At 37.1% G+C, this 26,992-nt stretch overlaps 1 protein-coding gene across 1 annotated transcript; it reads right to left on the bottom strand.

Annotated features, from left to right (window-relative positions):
• Positions 1 to 559: 559 nt before the first annotated feature.
• Positions 560 to 26,131, bottom strand: LOC115451963 (nephrin-like). Its single transcript, XM_030180386.2, has 4 exons — positions 25,970 to 26,131; positions 15,165 to 15,240; positions 10,379 to 10,494; positions 560 to 717 (listed from the first exon to the last, which is right to left on the bottom strand). The coding sequence occupies exons 2-4, from the start codon at positions 15,185 to 15,187 to the stop codon at positions 560 to 562; spliced, it is 297 nt and encodes a 98-aa protein (XP_030036246.2). The 5' UTR covers positions 15,188 to 15,240; positions 25,970 to 26,131.
• Positions 26,132 to 26,992: the final 861 nt, after the last annotated feature.

Genomic DNA, 26,992 nt, shown 5'->3' with positions numbered 1-26,992 from the left:
CATTAAAACCATACATTTTATTAGTGTCAACGATTGTAGAAAGCAGTAGCGCAGCTCGGTTTAATAGGGAAATAAATCGAATTTGTTTGGAGCCCTTCAGAGCAGTGCGAATTGCTGGGTGCCCCCTAAGTTTAATATATTTGTGGTCCAAGAGAGGCTGCTTAAACTTGATGGTCCCATACCCTGATACAGCGGTAGCCACGCCCTTGGTAAAGGTATATTATCTAAATCCCTGAGTCTTGTAGCTTTAGTTTATAACGTAGAAGTCTTGGGTGCAATACTAATCAAAGATGTTTGTATTATCCTTCCCTTATTACAGGACAAAACTTTAATGGTCGAAAAAATAAGTTTAATCGACTATAACTTTAAAAATATTTGTACTGACCCAAATTTTAAACGCGGTGAGGCTGGTGGAAGAAGATTTAATATTTCTTTCCACCCTACAAGGCTACAACCAATGACTCTATTGCCTTTAAATATTTTTTGTATATGGCAGTGATTCAATTACACCTGATAAATAGAATGGTGGTCTGATAGAATAAGTGTTCTTATAATAATCTTACCTGTACGCCATTCGTATCTGTTCCCCGTTCTTGTACCATATCAGCTGGGCTGGTGGGTTTCCACCACGACTCCTGCAGACTAGCTCCATGCTCTGTCCTCGCCGAACCGTCTCCCCTTCAGCATAACCTTCGATGTAGGGAGCTCCTGGCGGATCTGTGGAAGAAATGATTTTGTAATTGCTTGCAATCCCTTGATAATGTAGACTTAAGTATACCTGGTCATGTGTAGGGTTCGTCTTTGATTTCGTTGTTAAATTAAATTAGTTTCATATTTTATTATGGCGACGTTTTTTATTTTCTTGGTCAGGCTATAAAGTCATAATGATGTCAATTTAGATAAACTTTGAACAAACTACCCGATTACGGCAAAGCGAGGATTGGTAAGGCTTTTAACATCATCATCAGCCGTAGGATGTCCACTGCTGAACATGAGCCTTCCCCAAAGATTTCCAGATCGAATTGGAAGCGGCCCGCATCTAACGACCTGCGACTTTTATGAGATCATCTGTCCACCTCGTGGGTGGACGTCCGACATCTAACATCAGATGTATTTATTTTATGTTTCATTGTTGTCTTTAAAGGTAGACAATCTAAAGCCTTGAAGCAGTTCATCTGTACAAAGTAATTCAAGCATTAATTGGATTCTTTGATTAAAACATTAGCAGTTGTAAAAGAGTTGATTACAGCAGTAAATCAAAATGAAGGATTCGCTTCGTACAGTTTAATTTAAAATAATGCTCTTATTTAAACGTCTTAGTGGCTTAGTGGCAGTTTACTCGTCAATCTTAAAGTTCTGAGTTTAAGCAAGGTCGAAAAAAAATGTTTTTTAATTCCAAAAATACATGAATTGCCCCGATGTAATTTAAAGATTTATTGGTGAAGTATGAGATTTTTTTAATTTTATCCTTTTTAGGGGTAGGTAGAGATGTATGTCGTCCAATTTTCATCAGCTGTTAGTGGCTATAAATACAACGAGCCTCTCATTCGCTATACACGAAACTAATATCTACTCGATGGTATTTAAGTATATAAATAATGGTGATATTCAACTGTAAAACGATCCAATGGAAAACGCTTTTCCGTTTCCGGGAAGTTGCTGCCCAAAACGATCATTAACCCCGATTCCCACTTTATTAATATGCATGATCAAGCATTTAATAATTTATACTAAGAATAATGATATAAAATGATTGTTCTGTACTGAAGAATCTTTATTCCTGAAGGGACAGATAAAGGTGCAATCAGGCACCTACTTTTCGCAATGGATTTTTTTTTATTGAATGACGAGACGAGCTTGCCATTCGCCTGATGGTAAGCGATACGACCGCCCATAAACAGTAGAAACACCATACCTTGATTACAAAGTATTATTTGGTATTCCACGGCGCTCGCCATCCTGAGACATGAGATGTTAAGTCTTATTATGTCCAGTAGTAACACTGGCTACAATGTCCTTCAAACTGGAACACAACGACTACATACTGCTGTTTGGCGGTAGAAATAAACATGCGGTGCTACCCAGGCGGACTCTCACATATGGGAGACGTACCACCAGTTCCGTCCTATGACGTGATAGGGAGCGAGACTATCTCCACATCAGGCCCAAAATATAGACTTAGCTCATATTGAGCAGAAAAATATCTAAATATTAGGAAAGACTTTTAGAATTGTATTTTAAAACATCTTTTCCCTTTTTCGGTTTGGAAAATTTTGCATTTTAATATTAAATTTCGATGGATGCGGAATATGATTTATTGACGTTGCAGTAGTGCTTTGTTGTATCTATCCCTCTGGAGTATAAGCGAGATGGTTTTTACCGGACTGAAGAAGGCTACTTTAGTCGTATTGCTCAAATATTTGTTCAGCGTTTTTAGCATGTCGTATTTGAATAATTTAGTTCGTTTTTCACTTATTTCAAAAAAGGGGGAGGTTATCAATTCGACCTGTATATTTTTTATGTTTATTACCCAAAGTCGGTCATTTATGAACTGATTTGGAAAATTTTTTTTTGTCGAAAGAACATACCTCCAGATTGGTCCCATATATTTTCTTTCACAATCGCTTCGGTAGTTTGATTTTAATACTAAAATAACTAGAACAATTACGTCGCCCAAGTAAACGAATTTCCGAATTTTGGTTTCTTGTGACGTTTTTAGATATGTTTTTGCGTTGGGTGTGATTGAGTCTATTTCTTATATATATAGCATCACACCTTTTCTCATTTCTGGGGTACGCAAGGCAAACCACCTTCATTAGCTAAGTTAGGTACCATTTAACCGCCACAATTCAAGACTTAGAGTTGATACTGAGCAGAAAAACCAAAATATCACTTTACCGATCTTGGGGATCAAACCCAACAAAGATAAAAGAAAAAAAAATACATATTTTGTTATTTGGTTGGCAAACAATGCTATCAGGCTTTATTAATCAAAGGAATAGACTAAATTATAGCATTTTTCATTACAAATCAAATCAATTTATTTTACATAAAACATGGTATAAATTATGATGTTAAATATCTTACATGTGCAACATGTTCACCGTTTCAACGGTATGCAAAAAAAAATATACGTACTTATAATGAGAGAACGTAGTTAGGCAAATTACCTATTATTATCTACATATATCGGTTATTTTTTAACTTGCAAAGAGCATTTAAATGCTTAAGTGAAGCAATATTAAAAATATATATTGTCTATTACAAACTTAAATACTAAAAGCAAATATTTGCTATGTCTTACAATAAAATCTAGTACAAATTAAACGCGTTCTCATGCAGAGCTGTTTGTAATTAAGAGCGTTGTTGGTGACGGTAAATTTGTTACTGCCGGCCCCTCTCACACTGCGGCGTAATGTCTTCGTTATTTTTTATTTAAAAGACTTACCTACAATTATTTGGTAGACTGTTCTCTACAATTATTTCTTATTTGAATATTTTTTATTATAATAGCAGCTTTATTATATATTATGTGAAATGAAAGTACATTGGAATAACAATTGAAATTGATAATAAAAAATACTTAAAACCGTATAGAGATGGGTTTAGCCCTATAATTATGTAAACTTGTAGTGTCAGGAAAGTACTGAGGTACTCTACAGGACTTTACCAAGTGCAGGCAAATTCGCGGGAAACAGTAAACTCGTAAACAACAGAAATAACTTGTCTATTTGCAGGATAAAAACGAGTTGGCATACCAAAGGACGGCCAGCGTGGAGAATCAAGCTAGCGACGCAGGTATCTCGACATTCCGATATGGATTGGCATTTTATTTACACTGTTATGAAGATGTCGGACAGAGAATATCTGTCTTTCTATTATTGTTAATTAAGCGTCAAAAGCAACTTATTAAAAGAAGTGCCACTGACGCGCGCGCTCCGAACTCTCAACCTCATTTCAATTGAAACTGATGTATTTATTTGTACTCTGAGTGCATTCACAAGGATAGCTACATGGGTAATATGTTATAAAACTAAATGAATATTATATACACTTGTAAATAGATTGTCAATACTACAGCATTGGGGTAACCCTGTAGGTAGTATTAGTTGGATAATACCATATCATAAAGTTTAAGTGTTAGTGGAGGGGATCGGGAAGGCAAAACAATTGAGTGACGTTAGTGTTATATAAATATAAAGGTCAATATGTCGACTGTTAGGCGGTACGAAGTTCGCCAGGTCAGCTAGTTCATAATAAATTTACAATAACTTGTAAAAATTACGTTAGTGGATCGTTTTGCTGGGAGCATCGCCTGAACAGGCTAGGCACTTTCATCCCGAATAGTTCATAGTAAGACATTTCCTGGAAGGACGGGAAGTCTCGAGCAAATCTATATTAGTAGGAACGCCGGCATTTTCTTACATCAAAGACTTTACGAATATTTGCACTCTTCTATTAGTTTAGGCTGTTAGCATTTCGACGGTATAAGGAAAAAATGTATTTCTGTATCCAAAGTTACATTCATTGTAAATAATTCCTTAGATATTATGAATGAGTAATTTCTTCACAATTACATTGATAAAAGTATCCAACATATCTATACTATTATAGTATAGCTGAAGAGTTTGTTTGAACTCGTGTAACTCTTGAAATACTAAATCGATTTTGATGAAATTTGGTATATAGAGCTTGAGAGCTTGATACAGGCTATTTTTATTCTGGGAAAATATATAGCAGGACTTTTTTCATCAACGTCTTTCATCTTTGAAAAAATCTCTCACACGAGCGGAACTGGGAGCAAAAGATAGTTTTCTAATAAAAAAGCGTGGCATTAAAGTGGAAAAGGATGTATTTATTATAATAATAAAAAACAATTTTGTTTACTCAATAGTTTTAATTTATCTTGGCCGTACTTTAAGTAATTAACTAGTATAAGGACGCAAAGATTATCCCCCTTATTCATAGACGTTTTTTATCTAAGGACGGAGCTGTGATAACAAGTCTGTTTCTCAGTGCTGACGGCATGGCAGCCTTCGCAGTGCGTAGACATAGGGCCGTTGTGATTGACTAATATTGAGATACAACTTGAATCTAGTTGGCTGTCAGATGAACAAAGCTGAGAAACAAACTTGTTATCACAGCAATGCTCCGTCCTTAGTTAAAAATCGTCTATGAATAAGGAGCTAGGAATACAGTTTAGTTTTTATTTTCTTTATAGTTTTTAATTGTAATATCTTTTGTGTCCTAATTTGATAAATTAATTAATTAACAGTGCATAAAAAAAAACATCATTGCAAAAAATGTTGCCAGAAGGCTGCACATTTCAATTCCTTTGCATTCGAGACGGTGTAAAAGCGGCCATACGTCTAAAAACACGCGCGGTATGTTTAATACGAGTAAAACTTTTGTTATAACTCTCACAATAATTCCGACAGACTTTGGACAGCCACGGTATTGTTCGGGGGTAGACAGGGACGTACGTATTGTGTACGGAATATTTCAAATTGACTTACGGCCTGTTACACACGTTAATTTAGTTCTTGTGTTACATTTTGGGAGTAAGGTAAGTATTTAGCTTTAAAAAGTAGTATTATAGATGTAAAAGGCGTTTAAAAATGGCAGATCTATTATACTGCCCACTGCTGGGCAATGGCCTCCTCTACTACTGAGAGGCTTAACACGATAGTCCACCACGCTGGCCTAGTGCGGGCAGACTTCACACACCATCAAAATTCTTATAGAGAATTTCTTAAGAATGCAGGTTTCCTCACGATGTTTTCCTTCACTGTTAAAGTAAGCGATAATCCACAAATAATACACACATAATTTTTAGAAAAGTCAGAAGTGTGCCCTTGGGTTTTGAACCTGCGGACATTCGTCTCGACAGTCCGTTCCAACTAGGCTATCGCTCCATTCAACTCATATAATTATAATAAACTAAACACAAATGATATTTCATCTAAAAGGCTGAGCACTAAAAGATGAATCCATAAAAAACACATTTACGTAACAAGGTAGCTTCATTATGATAAAAGGTGTTTTTATAAAACAAAAGGATCTTTGTATTTTAATGTATAGAAAGGAAAGCGGATTAAACTTGGTTCTGTTTGAAAAGGTTTTTTATAATGCCACAGCCGTAATTTCATTATATTCAGTATATTGAGACAATGATAACCTTTGGGTGTGGACTGTCGAGAGGAAAGTCCGCACCAAGGACACCTTTAACGTGGTGTTTTGTTGGTGGTAGGATATATTTTATATCCGCCTGGATAGCGACCGCTATATAAAAGGTGTTAAAGCGTGTATAGTGGCCCACGTAAGTGTCGCGTTCCGGGATAAGCCTGTGTATATCCGGTTCTAATAGGCCGGCATAATTGTGTCGACTGTCAAGGGGTAATCAGCTCTCGTCAGTCGACATTCTATTGGACCCCTCTCCTTTTACCATCAAGTGAAGCAGGCTCACTTTGACGTGCCGTTATAAGAAAAAAATACGTAATTGTATGAGTATTGTTTATTAATTATTGTTCGCTTAATGTTGAAGGAAAACGTCGTGAGGAAATCTACATATCTGAGTATTCTCCATTATTATTTTGAAGGTATGTGAAGCCTGCTCGCACTCATAATGTCATGGTCATGGTGACTAATATCTAAATCTTCTCAGTGGTAGAGGAAGCCCCGTGCCCATCAGTGGGATAGTATACGGTGTATTACGAAGGCCAAAGTCCTACTGAACCCAAATACACAGGCGGATAAAAGATCCGTGCTTTCAAATTATAATAATATTTATTCTTTCATTTCATTACCCCGAGGGTGTTCCGTTTTACACAGTTTTCTTTGGTCTTTGTTTTAATATATTTTTTGTATATTAAAAAAAATCGCGACTCCCGCCCTCTGTGTCTTTTGTAACGCAAATCTGTAGTGTGGGGGCGATTCGATGGAATTCAAATGAGTCGATAAACAATTTTTTATTACATTTCGCTTGTGTGAAAGATTTTTCCAGAATTCCGTCTGGACTGATTATAACAGGATTTTTATTTATAATTTGAATTAAAATTAAGATCTCTCTTTGTCTCGGTAAAATATCACGGGAAATATTACAAATGAAAGCTAATATACTACACTCGATCTAAGGATCCTTAAATAGCCTCAAAATTGAAAAGCAGAAGCTGTAAAATGGTTCTATTCCTGGCGAGGAGAAGTCTCGTAAAAGCACGTCTCAGTGTATAAAACTTCATTCTCGAAAAGAAACCCAAGAAATCGAGGCACTTTTCTATTTATTAAATGCTGTTCATGTAATTAATTTAGAGGAAATTAATTGCGCCTTTGGTCTGGCGGAATTGCGGTGTAAAGTAAATCTGTGATTTGATTCTTGGGTCGGAAATTGATATTTTCTTATGTTATCGATTCGATCTTCAAAGCTGTAATACCATAGTCTATAAATGAAATATGTTATAAAAAATTATGTAGGAGTAGATTTTCTATCAATAATGGAAGTATTTTAAAATTTAATTTATTATACAAATGCACATCACGGCTTTATCTCTGAAGGAGTAGACATAGGTGTCCTGAACTGATAATGGCCAAGTCTAACGCCATATCGGGCACAAATTCCAGACTCCGGGCTGTTAACTTCTATATAATTTTAACCAATCGGGTATTCGGATTTTTTTTATTCAGGCACGGCACAATAAGTGGAGTGGGGTCCAATAGAATGTCAACTGACGAGAGATGATTACCTCTCGAGAGTCGACACAATTATGCCGGCCTTTTGGAAGCGGATATAGACAGGCTGATCTTGGAACGCGACACACTTAGAACCACTACGTCGGGTTTTAACACCTCGCGTACGGTGGTCGCTATCCGGGCGGATATAATATATATCCTACCACCAGCACCTCGGAACGGTGGTCCTATTGCACACACTATACAACTACGTAACTAAGGCTATTACCCGAACATAGAAACAAAACAATACCTCCAAATAGACAGGTAAAATAGGTAGAAGACCTACCTATTTCTAAACCGAATAGAGGGCTAATATCGATAATAATTATCGATAAGTTTATCGACACAGCACACCCCTTCGTAAGCCGAGCATAGGGGCACGAACAATAAGCGTTTCGTAATTATACAGGCTGATGGAATTTAACGCCTCACCAATATACAGTGTGTTTGTTTGTTCAATGATAATAAATAATAATATCGCGTCTTCGTGGGCGGTAAAGTGATGTAATAGGTAATTAATTAAATTTAAACTATTGTGGTAGGATTATAGGGTTTAAATTGCTTTGTTATGGTATCGTAATTGGGCTGTGAATACTTCGGTTTCTGAGTCAGGAATATATTACCGCGAGTTTATTAAAACAAAATCCTGTATCGGTGTTAGAATTTATTCCTACCTACCTTTTAGGTAAAAAGATATTTCTACACGTATTTTAAACTTCTAATATCTGACTAAAAACACTGATGGACACACAATTCCGGCAGAATGTTAAAATTAAAAACCCAATATCAGTACAGTCAGCTTCAAAACGTAACTTCAAAAACAGGTACAGTCGCGCAATTAAATCAGTCGACGATAGAGTCAATAAGTCGCGGCAAACATGGCCGCTAGAGCGTCAGTAAATGGCCATATTAATAATTCATGGGCCACCGTGACCCCTAGCTTGCTTTTCACTGCTGTTTATTTTCGACTATGTTTTTAAGTGTGAAAGGGTTGTGATATTTTAACGGAACCGAGTGGCTTGTGTTTTAAAATAATAATAAATAAAGTCGATAAAGGAAATACAAACAAAGGAAAAACAAAACAAAATATTATCTATCTATATCTATGTCTATATATATAAAAATGAATCCCTATTTCCCTTGGTCACGCCATCACGCGTGAACGGCTGGACCGATGTCACTATTTTTTTTTGTTGTGTTTGTTATTGTCATGAGAAGGTTCTTATAAAAGAAAAAAATAAAAAAATTGCGCGGAAAATTAGAAAATTTAATGAAACTTAACGACAATATTAATTTTACATAACTGTCAGTGGTTTGAAATAACTGTCAGCGATCGACAGAATGCGCGCGTGCATCCATAGTTAAGACAGGACAACGTCTGTCGGGTCAGCTAGTATAAGATATTGATACAACGGAATACTGAGACAAAGTGGTGTAATTTTAATTAAATTCGAATATCCATTGAAATATACGTCCTGTATTTTTTAAATTAGTTATTTATGTATTATATTTGATCGTTTTAATATTAACTTTAAATATGTTTGAGTCGCCTGGGTAGGTGCCCACAAGGTCTGGATGGAGGACATTGTAGCCAGTGTAACTACTGGACATAACAAGACTTAACAGCTCATGTCTCAGGATGGCGAGCGCAGTGGAATACCAAACAATACTATATAATTCAAGGTTGGATGGTGTTTCTACTGTTTATTGACGATCGTATCACTTACCATCAGGCGAACGACAAGCTCGTCTCGTTATTCAAAGCAATAAAAAAAACCGGAACACAACAGTGACTACACGCTGCTGCTAGGCGGCATAAATAAGCATTGCGGTTGTACCTACCCAGGCGGACTCTCACATATGAGAGACCTAATGTAATACGCCTAAATCCCATGTAATGCTTGTTTCCCGTAATACGAGCCCACTGTTGGGCAAGGATTCTGTAATAACATCCGTTACGTCTTTGACCTACCACGCTGGATTTATATGGGTTGACAGAAGTAATTTTTTTTTATATTTTCCTGTTTGCATGCTTTAAGATTTTGACGTCACCTATCTTTGAGGGATCTAGTGCCATGTGTTTTGAAGCCACACATAGTTCTTTCACCTGGGAATCGAACACTTCCCAGTCTACATCACCACTAAACCAAGCCGACACGGAAATACTCGTCATAAAACGTTTTCTCACCAAAGCGCTGTCTAACGACATTCTCAAACGTTGAACCGCTCAGTGATATAGTATTGCACATATGTACGCCATATGTCCCCCCTCGCTGCCAAATTGGGTTATTAGGCGAACAATGCTCGCTATGGGAGGCCTCGATCTATAGTAATGCACCGAAATATCTCTACCCGGGAGTCTTATGGCGTTACTACGTATTTAAGAAATGGCAAGATTAAATCCACAGATTTTGGGTCCAAGGGTGGAGGAAATCAATATTATAGGGAAGGCAGGGAGGCAGATATGAACTGTAGTGAATGAGAGCTCAGGATTGTGAGACCACGTACAGGGAGCGTGGTGTGACGCGCGGGCCGGTGGAGCGACGAGCTGACGGGAGTGTATGAGAGCTCAGGAGCGTGTGTAAGACCACGTACAGGGAGCGTGGTGTGACGCGCGGGTCGTTAAAGTTGATAGAGAAAGATTACTTACATAACACGCTGAGCTGGACCGTGCTCCTCATTGGAGTGTCTCTCTGGAGAGCTTCGTGTCTCGCCTCGCAAGTGAAGTCAGCGTAGTCATCGTCCGCAGTTGCCTTAAAATGAACCCTGGGGGAAGAAGAAAAACAATCAATTACTTTCGTATTTATTGGCCTATGAAGACGGAGAAACTGCTTATAAAATGAGCACTAAAAAAATCTAATTAAATTCCTATCAAAATTGGTTAAACCACTTCTCAAGCAAGATCCTACAAATCATGAATCAAAATCAGCACTGGCTTTGAAATTGTCCCTGGTATTATAAACAGACTCGTTTCTACACGACGTAAAACCTGCTAAAAAGCAACTTTAGTCTCTGCCTACCCCAGAAAAGGGGGAAAAGAAGGACTTATGCAAAACTATATGTATACCGAAGGTTGCAACTCTGACCCAAGAAGCGTTATCAGACATTAACAAACAGCTATAAATCTCTCGACCACATATCCGCGTTTAATTTCAAACCGGGTTGCGTAATTCCCGGGCTGTCAGTTGAAACAGAATATCCAGAATAATCCGGTTTTATCAGGTTAAATCTGAAATAATTCGCCTTTTATACCGAGCGCTGTTTTAATTTGAATGTCTAGTTGTAAGATGTGTTATTTGAGAAACTTGCATACCTGGGACGTTCTTTATAGGAATTTTGAGGGTGTGTAAAGTCTACCAATCTGGCCAGTGTGGTGGACTAAGGCCTTATCTCCTCAATAGTAGAGGAGAACCGTACAGCAGTGGGATAGTATATAATACAGGGCTGATATTATATTATTGTAAGATGTTGGTATGGATTTTGTGGAATCTTATAAGTAATATTAATAATATTTGTTATGTTGTACCGTTTTAGTTTGAAGAGCGGTGTAAATATAATTTTCCCATCAATCTAGTGGTTACATGGGTTTGAACTTTGATGCAAAAGGTTTAAGATTCAATACCGAATTCTAATTTAGCACCTACGATTCATTTCAATAGACCCTTTCTTATTAAATACGTTACATAAAAAAATCATTTGCAGCATTTTGCTTTCTCTTTTATTTGAATATACTGTGCTTTGATTGTGTATGAAAAAAAATATACCTTTTTGTTAAGGTATTGACTCTTCTAAACATTTCATTTTAAACTGTATGTTGTTTGATATAAGTACTAATGTTACAAAGCAGTTAATACCACATGAGTATAAAAGCAAACATCATGTAGCTACTGTTATATCAAAAGCCAGTGAATGCAACTTTCAAAAATACAACCTAACCGCGTCCCAACCTGTCGCCCAACTTGGCAATGCTGCCAACCGTACAAAAAATCACCCTTAATCAACTCGACAAACCGGAAATGCAATATTTTACCAAGCGAGATGGCACCATGTGGAAAAATCAGTTTTTGAATTTTTTAGTTCCGCCGCATTCGGGCTTACGTCGACAATCCTTAAATGTGCGTTTTAACCCCTTTGAATGTTGATAGTTGAGAGTTTCAGTGTGTATGAAATTATATTTGTCTGGAGCTTTGTTTTTTGTTTTTAAATTTGAGAGGGAAACTGGCTTCGATGGAAATACAAGCTTTTATTTAGACTACATAGTTAAAGTAACAGACTAATCTATTGATTGATTTTAGTCTCTGTGTCTTTGTTTGCTTTTCTTTAGGAAAGATCTTCTCTAATGGTCTCCTCAGGGTTCTGTCGTCAGGTATTCTCATCCATGTACCACCTGCTAAGATTTGAAAAGTTTTTTTGTGATAATTGTGGACAGCTGAAAATCACTGCTGTTAAACCGCGAATATTGAACTGGTAACCTTTCTACCAAACATGATGCAACAAATCCGTCGTATACTAACGCTGTTAACTGTGTGTGTGTTTTTTTATAGTTTTATTTTTGTTGTTTTTATGTGTGTGTAGAAAAATAAATAGTTTAAATGCTATTGCTTTGATTTCATTAACCTGTCGTCTATGATTTTTTTTTATTTTCTCATGACTAATCTAGAGTTACTTGGATATTAATTATCGGTAAACAAGAATTGTATTAGGGCTGTGTGGTGAACTAAGGGCTAATCTCTCAAAATTCCTATAGAGAACTTCCCAGGTATCCAGGTTTCTCACAATGTTTTCCTTCACCTTTAAACTAAGCGCTAATTTACAAAGAATACACAGAAAACTTTAAAAAAGTCAAAGGTGTGTGCCTTGGGTTTTGAACTTGCAGACATTCGTCTCAGCAGTCCGTTCCACAACCAACTAGGTTATTACTGCTTAAAGTAATTACGATGGCTACAAATATCCTTCAAACCAGAATACAACAGTGCATGAACCCTCACTGAAGAGACTTACCTAATCCTTGTACTAATCATCAGGTCCATACTTTGCTAAACCATAAACACATTCTAAATTAAACCTTATTCGTTCACGTCAAGTCACATTTTCCTCACGAAACCAACACACACAAGCTCATCTGATGATCCATGATGATTTGTCAACATTGTTTCCCGAATGGGTGTAATGTATGCAGATTGGGCTCTAGGCTAGTGCTTCTAAAATAGTTATCTAGCCTCGACAGGCAAAATGGTTTGCTAAGAGAGAAACGATGTAGTATCATTAATACCGAAAATGATGACATAAATGTTTTGTTAATGATACCCTATATTGTGTGATTCCTAAGCAAATTTTGGCTACGGCGGCCAATCTTAACGGAGATCAGCTAAGTACGCAGGAGATAATTTAGTGCACATGTGTGGGCGCAATACACAGGTGCACTCTCTGTCCCTTCACTCTCATTGTCCAGAGATGGCAATCCCACATGACCGGACAGAGATCAGGCGCAGGACCAACGGCTTTACGTGCTTTCTGAGGCACGGGGGTATCACACCGTCAACTTCCTGACTCCGAGCTGCGACTGAGTATTTTTTAAGATGGAAAAACTCAAACCCAATTATTTTTGCCTGACCCGGATTCGAACCCAGGACCTCAGCGCGGTAGTCGTACACGTATCGTGTACAATTATAACTATCAATCAATCCAAGATCTATATTAACACTGCTAGGAATGGGTCTACTATTGAGACGGTTAAGCCCTTACAACCACACTGGTTATTTCAAGTTGGCAAAATTACTTTCGAGAATTCTTATGTAGAATATTGTTACGTAAATTTTCTTGGAATGGTTACCTTCGTCATTGAAGTGATTTAAATGAGGAAGAATAAGAATTAAGCTTGTATATTGTATGGCTAGGGACATTTTAATGAAGATCTTATACTTAATTATGTTTCATTATAGGAATCCTCATTATTACTAAAACTGTGAGCAAATTTTTTACTTCAGAAATGGAGTACAATGGAAGTAAGACCAAGTGAAAAACCTTAAAAAATTTAAACCAAATTAAAATAAGATGTACACTAATCAAGATTCAAACACCGCAAGCGCAAAATGATACTCCACAAACTCCCGAATTAGTTATAACTAAACAATCCCGGAACACAATATGCGAATAATCCGATCCCCTGGGCTTCCATCTTAGCTATCTCTATTAACTCCATAATTTAGCTATAATATCATTCTGACATGGGTATACAAAGGCGTGATGCTGTTATGTACGTCGCTATGTTAAATCAAAATTACTGAATCGAATATGATTTTATTTTTATGAATTGTTTATTACTTTCACATTGTTAATTTTCTGCTTAATTTTTCTAGATATCTTTAAATTTTAGTAACCATAAATGGATATTTGTGTGAGAGTATTATATACTTCCCACTGTTGGCATGTGCTTCCTCTACTACTAAGAGAGAATAGGTTTTAGTCCACCACGCTGGCCTAGTGGTGCTTGACGGACTGCATATATACTTTTGAAGTTATACTAATGACTAAAATAGACTGTCAAGACGAAGGTTGTAAGTTTAAAATCCAACACATTAACTTTACAAAGGGGAGCATTCTTTTTTAAAACAAAGAAATTCTAATGCCCAAATAAATTCTATCTAAAAACACGCGCGAAAACTAGTATTAACAAACATTATTTAACATATATGTCAATGTTAAAGGAAACAAAACTAATTTGAATGTTGGCATTTTGTCGGCACGATTTGACGACGGTCAAAAAGTTACAGAGGGAATATTATATTACACTGAATATTATTGCGACATGTGGGGTTCGAGAGAGTTGGATGTTTGTAAAATTTATGAGGAAACTAAACTGATTTAAAAGTAATATAATTGGTAGTTTTTGGGAAGTAAACAACTATTTAGTGGTTCAATATAGGCCATATTATATACAGGGAATAGATATTTATAAAAGTGTCAATGCTTTAGGTCTAAATTGACCTGATTTATTAAGTTCCCAGATTTCTTGTTAATAAAACTCTCACTTTGAATAAAGCCGGTAAATGAGTAGTTGATTTAGTTGCTTTTTTTTTTTATTAAATTTCCTTACCTTTCTAACTAGATGAGGTAACTTCTAAAAATTAATCAAAGATCTTTACAAAACTTCGCAATTATAGTCCTTATTATAAAGCAAAGTCCCTCACTAAGTTTGTCTGAACACGATGACATCAAAAATTCATTGATTTAGATGATGGTTTGAAGTTTGAGACCCTAGGAAAGGCGTAGTTTACTGTTAATACCGGGAAACCTCCATCACACGGGCAAAGACCGAGTAAAGGTTAAAATCAGTACAAATATACTTAGTCATTAGCAAGAACGATGAGCCACTTGTCTGTTGTAGTAGTAGCTTCATGCCCAGCAGTGGGATAATAACATAACATTATACAAACCTGGACACAGTAGTAAACCGCATGGCCTTCGGGTTTCCATTTTGGCTTTCCACATCCTTGATTTCTTCTTTCGACACTGGAACAAGAATAGCTTAGATTAAAGAGGATCAGTAGGTATTCTAATAGTAATCAGCAAATTCTAGAAGAGATATCGTAAAATAGATTGAATAGGGACATCTTTCATGTCGAATAAATGTATAGGTATTCTCTGTTCAAGTATTATCAATTTACGGCTTAAACATTAAACCGATTTATGTTGTACGAAGTAAGGTTGAACCATTGACGTATATCCTATAGATACGAACGTCCATATAAACTATTTTTCCAATATATGAACTAAAATGGCAACAAAAACGTCAATGTTATAACCTGTTTATTCACTTGAACAACAAATATTTTTACTTATTTGACTAATATTTTTTATTCACATCCAGGTTTACACTTAGACTCGTGTTTTATATCACGAACGCCACTCCGTCCATAACCACAAGCTGTCAATATTGACTATACTAAAGTCAGTATGAATGGATTGCAGTTCAATTCCGTTGAACACAGTGAATGTTCGGAACGCCAAATCTAGTACGTAGTACATGTATATCGATGGGTTGAACTTAAAAATCCCTTAGAATGTGACAAAAATCGCAACTGGTAAGTTGTTATTTAAATCTGATGTTTGTTTCGATTCTTTCCATTCTGATTGGTTAAGAGACCGATGCGCCAGTCACGTGGTTTTCCCTTAACCAATAAAACGACACGAAGTTGTTTCGTATTTTTTTGCGACATTCGAAGATTCTGGAGTGGTAGGCACGAAGCAAGTCCAGCATTGGAAATCACCTTGAGGTGGACAGATGACCTAATAAAAAACGCAGGAGATCGCTGGATGTGGGCCGCTTACAATAGGTCGATCTGGTAATCTGGAAGCCCATGTTTAGCAGTGGACAGTGCGGCTGATGATGTAACCGCGGAAACCGCGAGTAAAAGTAAGTCTATGATAGTAAAATCCTATAGTAGATAATTATATAACATTTCCTGAATATTTGAGAATGAAACCAACTTGCTTTAATTCTTGTACATGTAATATTTAGCGCGCGTCGGAACGCTTTATTCGACGTTGTTAAGATGTAATCTCACGCTAGGGGTCGCTCCCACTTAATTTAAGCTATCTAGGCGCTGCCATAGCGGGTGTAGGGGGTCTGTGATTGATTAGAATTGGGGATATTCTTTAAAATAAAAAAAAATAATACCAAAAAAAAAATTGGTTTTTACCAAAAAAAAAATCATCATTACCTATTTGGTTACCAATTTTGGAGTCGGTGCTTAATTAAAAAAATATTGTTCACGTATTTATCTAGCTTAATTAGTAATTTAAATGACTAATGTTTAAATCGTAACTTTTCTGAGCAAAAATGAAAGAGATTTTTTTAAAAGCCAGTAAGCCAGTTTCTCCTAATAAAATATCTCAGCTTACAATAACAAGAGAATCAAATCACATTCCCAATATGAAACCGTTCAACAAAGTCATTCACGTACATTTTTCGTAAGACAAACATTACCCTATTCACAGCCCATAAAAACCAGCTGTTCTATTTTATAGTATATTATTTCATTTTAATTAATAATAATAATATCAGCCCTGTATTATATACTTGCCCACTGTTGAGCACGGGCCTCCTGTACTACTGAGAGGGATTAGGCCTTAGGTCACCACGCTGGCCTAGTGCGGATTGGTAGACTTCACACACCTTCGAAATTCTTATAGAGAACTTCTCAGGTATGCAGGTTTCCTCACGATGTTTTCATTCACCGTTAAAGCAAGCGATAATTCATAAAGAATACACACATAATTTTTTTGAAATGTCAGAGGCGTGTGCCCTTGGGATTTGAACCTGCGGACATTCGTATTGGCGGTCCGTTCCACACCCAACTAGACTATCGCTGCTTCATTTTAATTACTACACAAAAATCCTGCAAAACCCTACCGTCAACATGGTGACCCTACCCGATGACGTCACATCATAATGAGCGCACAGCCACCACGGAGCGTGAATTTGTCGAAATTCACCCATTGTACGTCCAAATAAAGGCGAATGAGTAATTCGGTTGCGTTTATTGCCGAAATTTCATTTGTTTAGTTCACAGGTCGTGCTGATAGGTGTGCTTTGTCTATTTTGTATAGGCACGTTTGCAATACCAGCGCTGTATTATTTTCTGTTGATGGTAGTATTTATTTTGTATCCGGAAACCGTACACAGTGTTAGAACCCATGACGTAAGCGTGTCGCGTTTTGAGATCAGAATATATCTTGTTCAAACAGGCCGGCATAATTGTGTCGACTGGCGAGGGACATCAACTCTCGTCAGTCGACATTCTATAAGGAACTCCGCTTACTATCAGTGGGGTCACTTTGCACAAGCCTGTATATAAAAAAATTAAGTGCATGATAGCAAAGTTGAGAATGAACTGGCGAAGGCCCACAGGTTCAAAACCCAAGCATACCCCTGACTTTAAAGTTACGTGTATATTATTTATCAATTATCATTGTTTTAACAGTCAAGGAAAACACTGGAAAGCTGATAATTTTTCATAAGAAATTTGAGGTTATGTGAATTTTGGGTAACCTCACTAGGCTCTGAGATGTTTTTTATTTCAGCATGATAAATAGGAGTAAGCAAGATGTCTCTGGCTACCTCTTCGGTGCTAAAATTTAGTGTATATAACTTTGTAATATTTTTCGCCTATAATCTCGCTTACCTAGACTAACATCGTCAATTGTAGGAAAAAACACCTTACGCTCATACACATAAATTTCAATATGTATTACAATTGTATACACGTACTAAAGGTAATATTACGTTATAATAACAGATAAAGAAACCATCAAACCGCCTTCCTTGAATTCTTATTTCTTTATGGGAGGCGGTGTGTTAAGAGCGGAGCGGGAAGCGATTTTTACTGATATTTTATTTTAGTTTATTTGGGAAACAATAGAGTACAATTTTACTTATATAATAATAAAAAAAAAATACAAATAGAAATACTTAAATAATCCAAAACAGTTTCCACAGATTACAAAGCCATGTAACGAGAGAGGTGGCGCAAAATAAGTACGCACCAACACCTAGAGAACATTCTTTAAAAACCTTAATATATAATTATTTGGCAGATAGAATTTTTTTCCTGTACTGAGATGGAGAAAGGTGAAAAATGTCAATGCAATTAGTATTTACAGTTATATTATATTATGTTTCTCATATTGTATTGCTGAAGAAGATTCTAATGCCTCTTCTTCACAACGATAATACGTTCCGAAGCGAAGATTTATAAGAAATTAGAAACCTTTTTTTTTAACTAATGGCCTTCCATTAAAGTTCTTTTTGACTTTGTCGTTAATATGCGAGAGTCACACTGGCTAGTTATCAACGCAACGTCTATTTCTACCGCCAAACAGCAGTTTGAATGCCCTGTTAAGTTCAGATTTGTAGGACATTGTCAGCGTAATTACTGGGCGTTATGAGATTTATCATCTTGTATAACGAGCGCAGTGGAATGCTATGCACATTGTAATTCATTTTGTATGCTGTTGGTACTGTTTATGTGCGATCATATCGCGTCCCGAGACGAAAGACATGCTCGTCTCAAACTCAATTGTCTTTTTATTATTAACTCTATATTAGTGTTGTAAGGTTCATTAACTCGCTTTTTGCCGGCTCGCCTTTATATTGAATCTAATTATCATTACATTTGTAGACTGTATTTATACATACGTAACTAAATGTCGTGTCGGGTTCTCGGAAATATTCACTTTTCGCTACTGTTCTATATACGATAACTAGTTCACGGAATACGCTTTCTTTTATGCCTTAAACTACGTTCGGGAGAGCGTCTCGCGGTTTCCCGTATATTTATTGGGAGGGTTTTTTGCGGGATTCGCAATAACCGAGCACTGCGAAGGTTGCTGTATCGCTCATAACTGATGTTATTATATCGTTATATATGATTAAATGGTAAAATTGTGTTTATGATCGAGTGAATTTAAATTCCATTGAAATAATAAGAATTTTGTGGTAGATTAAGGTCTGAACCCTGTCAACAGTGCTGGCTGGGCCATAGAGCGAGTAGAGCGGCTCTAGGGGCCAAGGGTCAGGGAACGCGCTCTGACTCTTGGTGGCGAAGGGTTCTCGGTGATTGCACCCTTAGGGACGGCTGCGGACGAAGACTTAGACACTTCCGTCGGAGGGAGCCCGCAGCCGTCCCAAATACGGCAAAGAGAGCTACCGTGGAGTTTTAGTTGGTAGGGCCTGCGTAAGGTGCGTAGTGTTAGGGACTCGGCCCGGCGGTCGCCCGAAGGTCAACATTAAATCCGGGCGGCTCAACGCCGGGCCGTAAGGCACGGTTACCCCAACATAACCGCTCAGTCGCCCCCCATGAAGGCTGGGTGGTAGTAAGGTAATTCCTCAGCGACACAAAAAAAAATGCTTGTGTCCTCAGTGTGTAGGATGTAACAGGCGGGCTTTGGTTGGGGCGCCAGCTCTCAACTCCAAAATCCCCTTTTTGTCTGTCTGTATGTTATCGATTTTCTCAAAACATACTGAACGGATTGTAATGAAGTTCGGTATGGACATAGTTTAAGACCCTGGAAAGGTTGTAGGCTACTTTCTATCCCGGGAAAATATAAAAGCTTGTTATACTAACAAAAACATGAAAAATCATTTTTGTTGCATTACCAATACTTCAGGCGCAAATTCTAATCCCAGATTCTCATTTTTAGAAACAAATATCATCGAATTTGAGAATTCAACCCTCACAGTTCAATACAAAATCAATCCGCGACACCATTCAACGCATTTTTAAACGTACATTTCAATAGCTTTTAATAAATCCAATCAACATGGCCAATAAGGGAGGTAGGGGGGTGCCAGGGAGGTATCGACACCCAATTAAACGGATCCGTGAAACGCCAACGGATGGTAATGAAAATTTTCACGAACTTTCGCGCAACGTCGAAAACTAATTAACTGGTATTCTAGATTGAATAAAGGTCTTGGATAAACACTTGGGTCCTTCTTGGCCTAGATTGAGGCGTTATGTTTGAAAGTAAATGGTAGTGGGAATATCAATGATGTAAAGACATATAGTTTTGTATAGGTAGGGAGACTTGTTTTTCCAGTCTGAGGTTCGATTCCTGGAAGATCCAGTTAGAAAACCATATACTACCCGTTTGATAGCCTAGTTAGTTGTGGAACGGACTGCTGAGACGAATGTCCGCAGGTTCAAAAGACAAGGGCACACACTTCTATCTTTTCTAAAATGATGTGTGTATTATTTGTGAATTATCGTTTGCTTTAACAGTGAATAAAAACATTGTCAGGAAAGCTGCATACCCAAGAAGTTCTCTATAGGAATTTCGAGGGTATGTAAAGTCTACCAATCCGCACTAGGCTAGCGTGGTGGACTAAGGCCTAATCCCTTCCAGTAGTAGAGGCCCGTGCTCAACAGTGGGACAGTATGTAATACAGGGCTGATATTAATATCAAAGAATAATCTTCACCTGCGGCTTGCCGAGATAATATGTAGCCTATAGCACTTAGGAGTAATGTAGCTTCCTATTAGAGAATAAAATCTAAATTTGGTTATTAGTTCTTGACATTAGCGCGTTCAAACAAACAAACTCTTCAGCTTTATAAGTATAGATATATACATATTATAAAACATAGTCCCCTTTTCTGTCTGTCTGTATGTTATCGATTTTATCAAAATCTACTGAACAGATTTTTATGAAGTTTGGTATGGAGATAGTTTAAGACGCTGGAAAGTTTATAGGATACTTTCTATCCCGGGAAAATATATAGTTGGACTTTAATCCCGGAAAACACCTACATTCAGGCGAAGTCGTGAGCAAAAGTTAATTAAAAAAATAAACAAAAAACCTAGTAATATAAAAACAAATATCAAAGAATAAATCAGTTTTGAATATTTCTCACAATCAAGACATAAGTATGTAAAATTAAAATCGATAAAATCTCTTCGGTCTCAAATGGAATTGAATTAAAAAATCGACGCGAGGCCACAGCCGGGACGTGCAAAAAGGGAATTTTTCGGTGTACCTCGCGAAATATCGAGGGCCACGGATGCGTCAATGTCACTCCGCATTATTGGATGCGGGATGCGAGCTGACTGGATGTGACATGGATTAAAAATTAACTTGAAAAGCAACGCGTGCTGTGTAACGTAGCTTATGTAAATGGATTTTTTTGGTGACGCGGATTCTCACAAATAATTGATTATTATTTAGTAATTATCAAAATAATTAGTAGAGCGTTTGACTGGTCTCTCATATGTGAGAGTCCGCCTGGGTACTAACGCAATTTCTATTTCTGCCGCCAAGTAACTACTGGACTTGTAGCCAATGTAACTACTGGACATAATGAAACTTAACATCTCATGTCTCAGGATGGCGAGCGCAGTGGAATTCCAAACAATACTTTGTAATTCAAGGTGTTGGATGGTGAATCTACTTTTCATGGGCAGTAGTTGATAAGGTAGACATAATTTCAGAAATATAGAATATACTAGTCACTTAACCTCGCAAGAAAACAATATTTTTAGCTAGAAAATTCTACTTTAGAAGGATAATTAATTAAAATTATATTCCGATACTTTACGCAGGTAAAAAAGTGGAATGGATAAAGTTAGTAACAAAATTACCTTTGCATGATACTAATAAACTTACCAAGGTCAAAAACTTGGAAAATTTATTCTTAGATGCCTTAATTACAGGTTTGAATTGAAGCTTAATTTCAGTAATGGAAGGAGATAGAAATTACTGGATAATCTTACTAATATTATAAAAGTTTGACATAATGTTCGAAAGTTTGACAACATGTTCGGAAGAAGTAAATGCAAAACTCTTATATGAAATTTGGATGAAAGGTGGCAATTAGATAAAATTCTGGATATATGTTAGAGAACAGGACAGTCGTATTTTGTACCGAGAAAATAAATCACAGGGGTAGATGTCAGGGCAAAATATAGTTTGAAAAACTCGCGGCTTCGTCCGTCTTTAATAGTTTTCTGAGATTAAAAGTAGCGTATCCCCTTTTAGGTTCTAAAACTATCTTCTTACCAAGTTTTGTCCAAATCGATTCAGGGGTTCATTCGTGCAAGCGTTATAAAAAGAGTTACTTTTGCATGCCTAGCATGGGCTTCCTCTATTACTTTATATAATAAGGCCTGATACTATTTTATTATTCATCATCATCATCATCATTTTATTTCTTTCTTTGCTGCCAGCCCGAGCTGGCTTCTTTGTTTAGTATATTTTGCATTTATTTTATTTTCAATATAAATTGTCTTTATTTATTAAGCTAGTTTAATTAAGTAATAATTAAATATTCTCATGTACCTTGACTTATCATAAGTGCAACTATGTTCGCCGACGTGGTGAATAAAGCATTTTTTTTTATTAATTTAAAAATATATTTTTCAACAAAAATAATATGAATTTAGCTACTTTCATGGCTTCTACACTTAATAAAAATCGTCCAATTACGCCATAATTTTGGCATTAACGCTTCTGTCGCATCCAGCGCTATAAATCCACGCGCCTAGTGATGCGACTAACAAGTATCGACAGCTAATATTTTATGCCATCGACGTCTCGCGACGCGGTGTAATGCCCGTGCCGTTTTTCCTATTAATATTTTTGACACTTCATCCAATGTGTTATACATGTTTTATCAGGCTCATTTTGGGAATGGAAATTATATTGAGATATTTTTTATTGATCGCGAGTGATTTTCAGTAAATCTGTAAACACAGGTAAACTTAAAACTATAACATATCGATGATGTTTGGTATGGAGATAGTTTGAGACTCTGGTAAGGCACTAGGCAGTTTTTTTTATCAAGGTTGAGCATATACCGAGACTATTATCCCGAAAAAACTATTTCTCGCGGCTTAAACTACGAGCAAAAGGTTGTCTTTGGATAATACACACACACGCTCGCGCTGTTTATCCCCGCGCAACTAATTCATCAACTTTCCGCCGTGTCTATTTCGTCCCATGATGATAGGAGGTGAGCCTATTGCCATATCGGTTACAGATTCCAGACTTCGAGCTGAAACTGAATATAAGAATCCAATATCCCTTCGTCTGACCCAGGAACGAACCCGAGACCAGCATTGTAGTCATACCGCTATTAATAAGAGTAAAGTAAAATCTGTAAGACCTCTGGATTTTTTTATACCGTCAATGCAAAGTTACCCCAAAGCACTGATGCTAAGGAGTCGAGTCTGTACAGATTGCTGATTGATCAGAGATGTTTATCTCTAGCTACTTATGCCGGCCTATTTGAAAGGTAGGTGATATATGCACCCGACTCGCCATCTCAAGGCTTTAGAAGTCTGCCGTGCGCGATGAATAGAAATAACCTTGCTATTACATGAGATATAATATACCCGACGAAATGTTATATTCCTGCTTACCCCTTTATCATAAAACCATAACGCAACTTCCGCAAAAGAACACAGTGGTCTTCTGGAAAATTTAACACGTCACCGGATTCGGCAATCTTGTCAGATATCAATAAGTTTGTCGTAAAATACCATACGATATTATCGTGTTTAATACATCGCATAAAGTTCCCAAACATGCTGTGAAACAATAAAAATAAAATACCGTTACTTATTCCATTCGTTTTAAGGTTTAAGTCACAGCGCAGACGGTACACACGACGCAAAATAGCACATCACCAAAGCAGTATTTAATATTTATGCTATGTATTATATTATTTATTGGTGGTATATATTTTATATCAGCCCGGATAGCGACCACCGTACACAAGGTTTTAAAACCCACCATAGTGGATCACGTAAGTGTGTCGCGTTCCGTGATCAACCTGTGTATATCCAACAGACCGGCATAATTGTGTCGATTTTCAAGGGGTAATCATCTCTCGTCAGTCAATATTCTATTGGACCCCACTCCACTTACTATCAAGTGAATTAGGGTCCTTTGGATATTCCCATATAAGAAAGTATTAAACAGGCAATACTTCGTTTTATAAATAAAACTTAAATTGTTAAATAACTTGTTGAAGTGACTGTCAACTCACGAGTTTATTAGTTCTACTCTCTCTCCGGTCATGTCCGCCGTCTCACCGGACTATGAGAGTGAAGGAACAGACAGTGCACCTGTGTATTGCGCACACACTTATGCATTATAATATAGTATACGTTCTTGGCTGATCTACGTTGAGATTGGCCACCATGGCTGAAATTCGGTTAGGAAAGAATCAGTTTCCCAAGTTATTTAAGCAACTATATTTATTATGATTGAATAAAATCAAATATTGTCAGTGAGTTGTGTGGTGTTTGAGGTACAAGATTACGTCTTAGTTGAAACTAATTTTACATGTACTTGGGATATGGATATAGTAAAGATTATAATCATTAAATCCCACACTAGAAAAATATCGTTATTCCTAAAATTCGATAGATACCTCCGTACCAAAGCTCTCATAGCTCGCATTTCGTTAATGACACAACAATTGTTTACTGAAATCCAAAACTTGTTTAATTAAGGTCCAACGTACAGACGATCATTATGATGCACCATGAGCCAATTAGTCAACCACGTCAAATTATATTCAATATATTAATTAAATAACTAATTATATTTGCTGAATGTTGACCTATATTTCATTAATTATCATATTTGATCGAGTGTAGCCTTTATTGAGATTGCTTGAAAGTAAATATAAATATGTTAGTAGGTTTTGCTCGTGGCTTCGCCCATATTTATAACCTTTTCCGCTAATAAGGTTCCTAATACAATGTACTAGATCAATGCCTACACTCCTTTTATCCACGAAAGTAATTAAAAACAAACAATTAGGCCGGTGAGACGGCAATCCGACATGACAGGAGATCAGGCGCAGGACCAACGGCTTTACATGTTTTCCGAGGCACGGGGGTATCACACCATCAACTGCCTGACTTTGCGCTGTGACAGTAATTATTCAGATGAAAAAAACTAAGTCACAATTATTTTTTGGTGCGTTACAAGGTTTGAAACCTAACCTTAGCACTGCAGACGTTTCGTAATATAAATACTCTACCAAGGCAGTTATACACATCATGAATACCTTTTCTAAAAATAGGAAAATCGGTAAGAAAAAATAATAAAATCTTTCTAAACAATATCTTGTTTACAAACCTATTCGTTTCCACAAGCTAACGTTAGAGTAGAAATAAACTGAATCTTTATCTTCTTCGCTCTTTAGTTATGCCGTATTTCCATGTCTCTCTATTTTGGGAAAACTTATTCGGTTAATAAAAGCTTTATTAATATGTGCGACTCATTTTCGCTGTGTTGTGAGATATCTAATATATAATGCCAGCTTTCTATTATATACCTATACTGTTTCACTATTTCGTATCGACAGTCGACACCAACCCATTAACAAAAATCTAATGGACTTATTGCTGTCCCTCCTTAAGATAAAAAGTATAATCGTGGCGTAGTTGTATTGCATGCGTGGTACGACAGCGCTCTGGGGTCTTGGGTTCGAATCTCGGGTCAGGCAAAGTGATATTTGGATTTTTCTGCTCAGTATCAGCCCGGAGTCTGGAATTTGTGCCCGATATCACATCATGGGACGGAACACACTTGGCGAAAAGTGGGTGCCCTGGTTGCGCCTCTGCATATCTCCCTTCGTGGAATAAATGCGTGATGCTGTGTGTGGTGTGTGTGTGTTTGATATTAGTTGACGCAATTTTTTTAGCTAGCATGTTATGAAACGCACCTGTATCTCCCTTCAGCTCAGCGTTTCCTCTGAACCACACGATCCTCGCAGGGGGCTTCGCGTTCTTCACCAAACACTCCAAGGAGACATCCTCGCCTTCCTTAACTTCCAGCTTCGAGTATGGTGGGTGATTCGTGATCTCCACCTGGTTCGGCGGCGCTGTGAACAAAGATATACATTAATGATTGAAAGTAAAGCTCTTAACTACCTAATTTATTTATTTATTTACAAATCATAGCACTTATATTATGTGGGTTATTACAAGTGAGTTAGAATGCGCACTAAGCTTAGAACTTGTATTGCGTATCCTTTACAAATCAGTAACAATAAGTAAATATGTTATTTCCTTCACAGTGAAGTGGGCATGCATAGGATTGTAGTTATGGTGGATAAAGGATTAACCCCGCTTTCCTTGGCGAAAGAGAACTGGCGGAGACCTCTGGTATTGGGTATAAGGGAGCGCAGGGAAATATCGATGAGCAAAGAATTACACGGTCGGTTCTATCGGGCCCTTCATGGACCTGATGTGGACCAGCTTGCGTCCGTATCTTGGCTACGTTTTGGTAACCTCTTTGGGGAAACTGAGGGTTTGGTCTTTGCAATTATGGACGAAGTTATCAAAACGAACAATTATAGGAAATACATCCTGAAGGACGGTACGGTCGATATTTGTCGGGCATGCCATCGTCCTGGTGAATCAATCAGGCATGTAATTTCCGTTTTTTCGTATCTTGCTAACGGCGAGTACTTGCATAGACACAACCTTGTAGCCAAGATCTTACACCAGCAAATTGCTCTTCGATATGGTCTTGTGTCTTCTGAAGTACCATATTACCAGTATATACCACAACCAGTTCTCGAAAATGATCATGCAACGCTGTATTGGGATCGATCTATTATCACAGACAGGACAATTGTTGCCAATAAGCCTGATATTGTGATAGTAGATCGATTGTCGCGCCGGGCAATACTTGTTGATGTTACCATTCCGCATGACGATAACCTTGTTAAAGCCGAAAAAGA

The sequence above is a fragment of the Manduca sexta genome, chromosome 2 (assembly GCF_014839805.1).
Source record: "Manduca sexta isolate Smith_Timp_Sample1 chromosome 2, JHU_Msex_v1.0, whole genome shotgun sequence".
Lineage (NCBI taxonomy): Eukaryota > Metazoa > Arthropoda > Insecta > Lepidoptera > Sphingidae > Manduca > Manduca sexta.
This window is presented reverse-complemented; position numbering and strand designations above follow the sequence as displayed.

What these genes read in the sequence shown, in the direction of transcription:
- LOC115451963 (XM_030180386.2), bottom strand. Translation starts at nt 15,187, where the DNA reads ATGCGGTTTACTACTGTGTCCAG. An exon ending in CGGTTTACTACTGTGTCCAG is followed by an intron (nt 10,495 to 15,164) that starts GTTTGTATAATG and finishes TTCTTCCCCCAG; the next exon opens with GGTTCATTTTAAGGCAACTG. An exon ending in GGTCCAGCTCAGCGTGTTAT is followed by an intron (nt 718 to 10,378) that starts GTAAGTAATCTT and finishes TTTCTTCCACAG; the next exon opens with ATCCGCCAGGAGCTCCCTAC.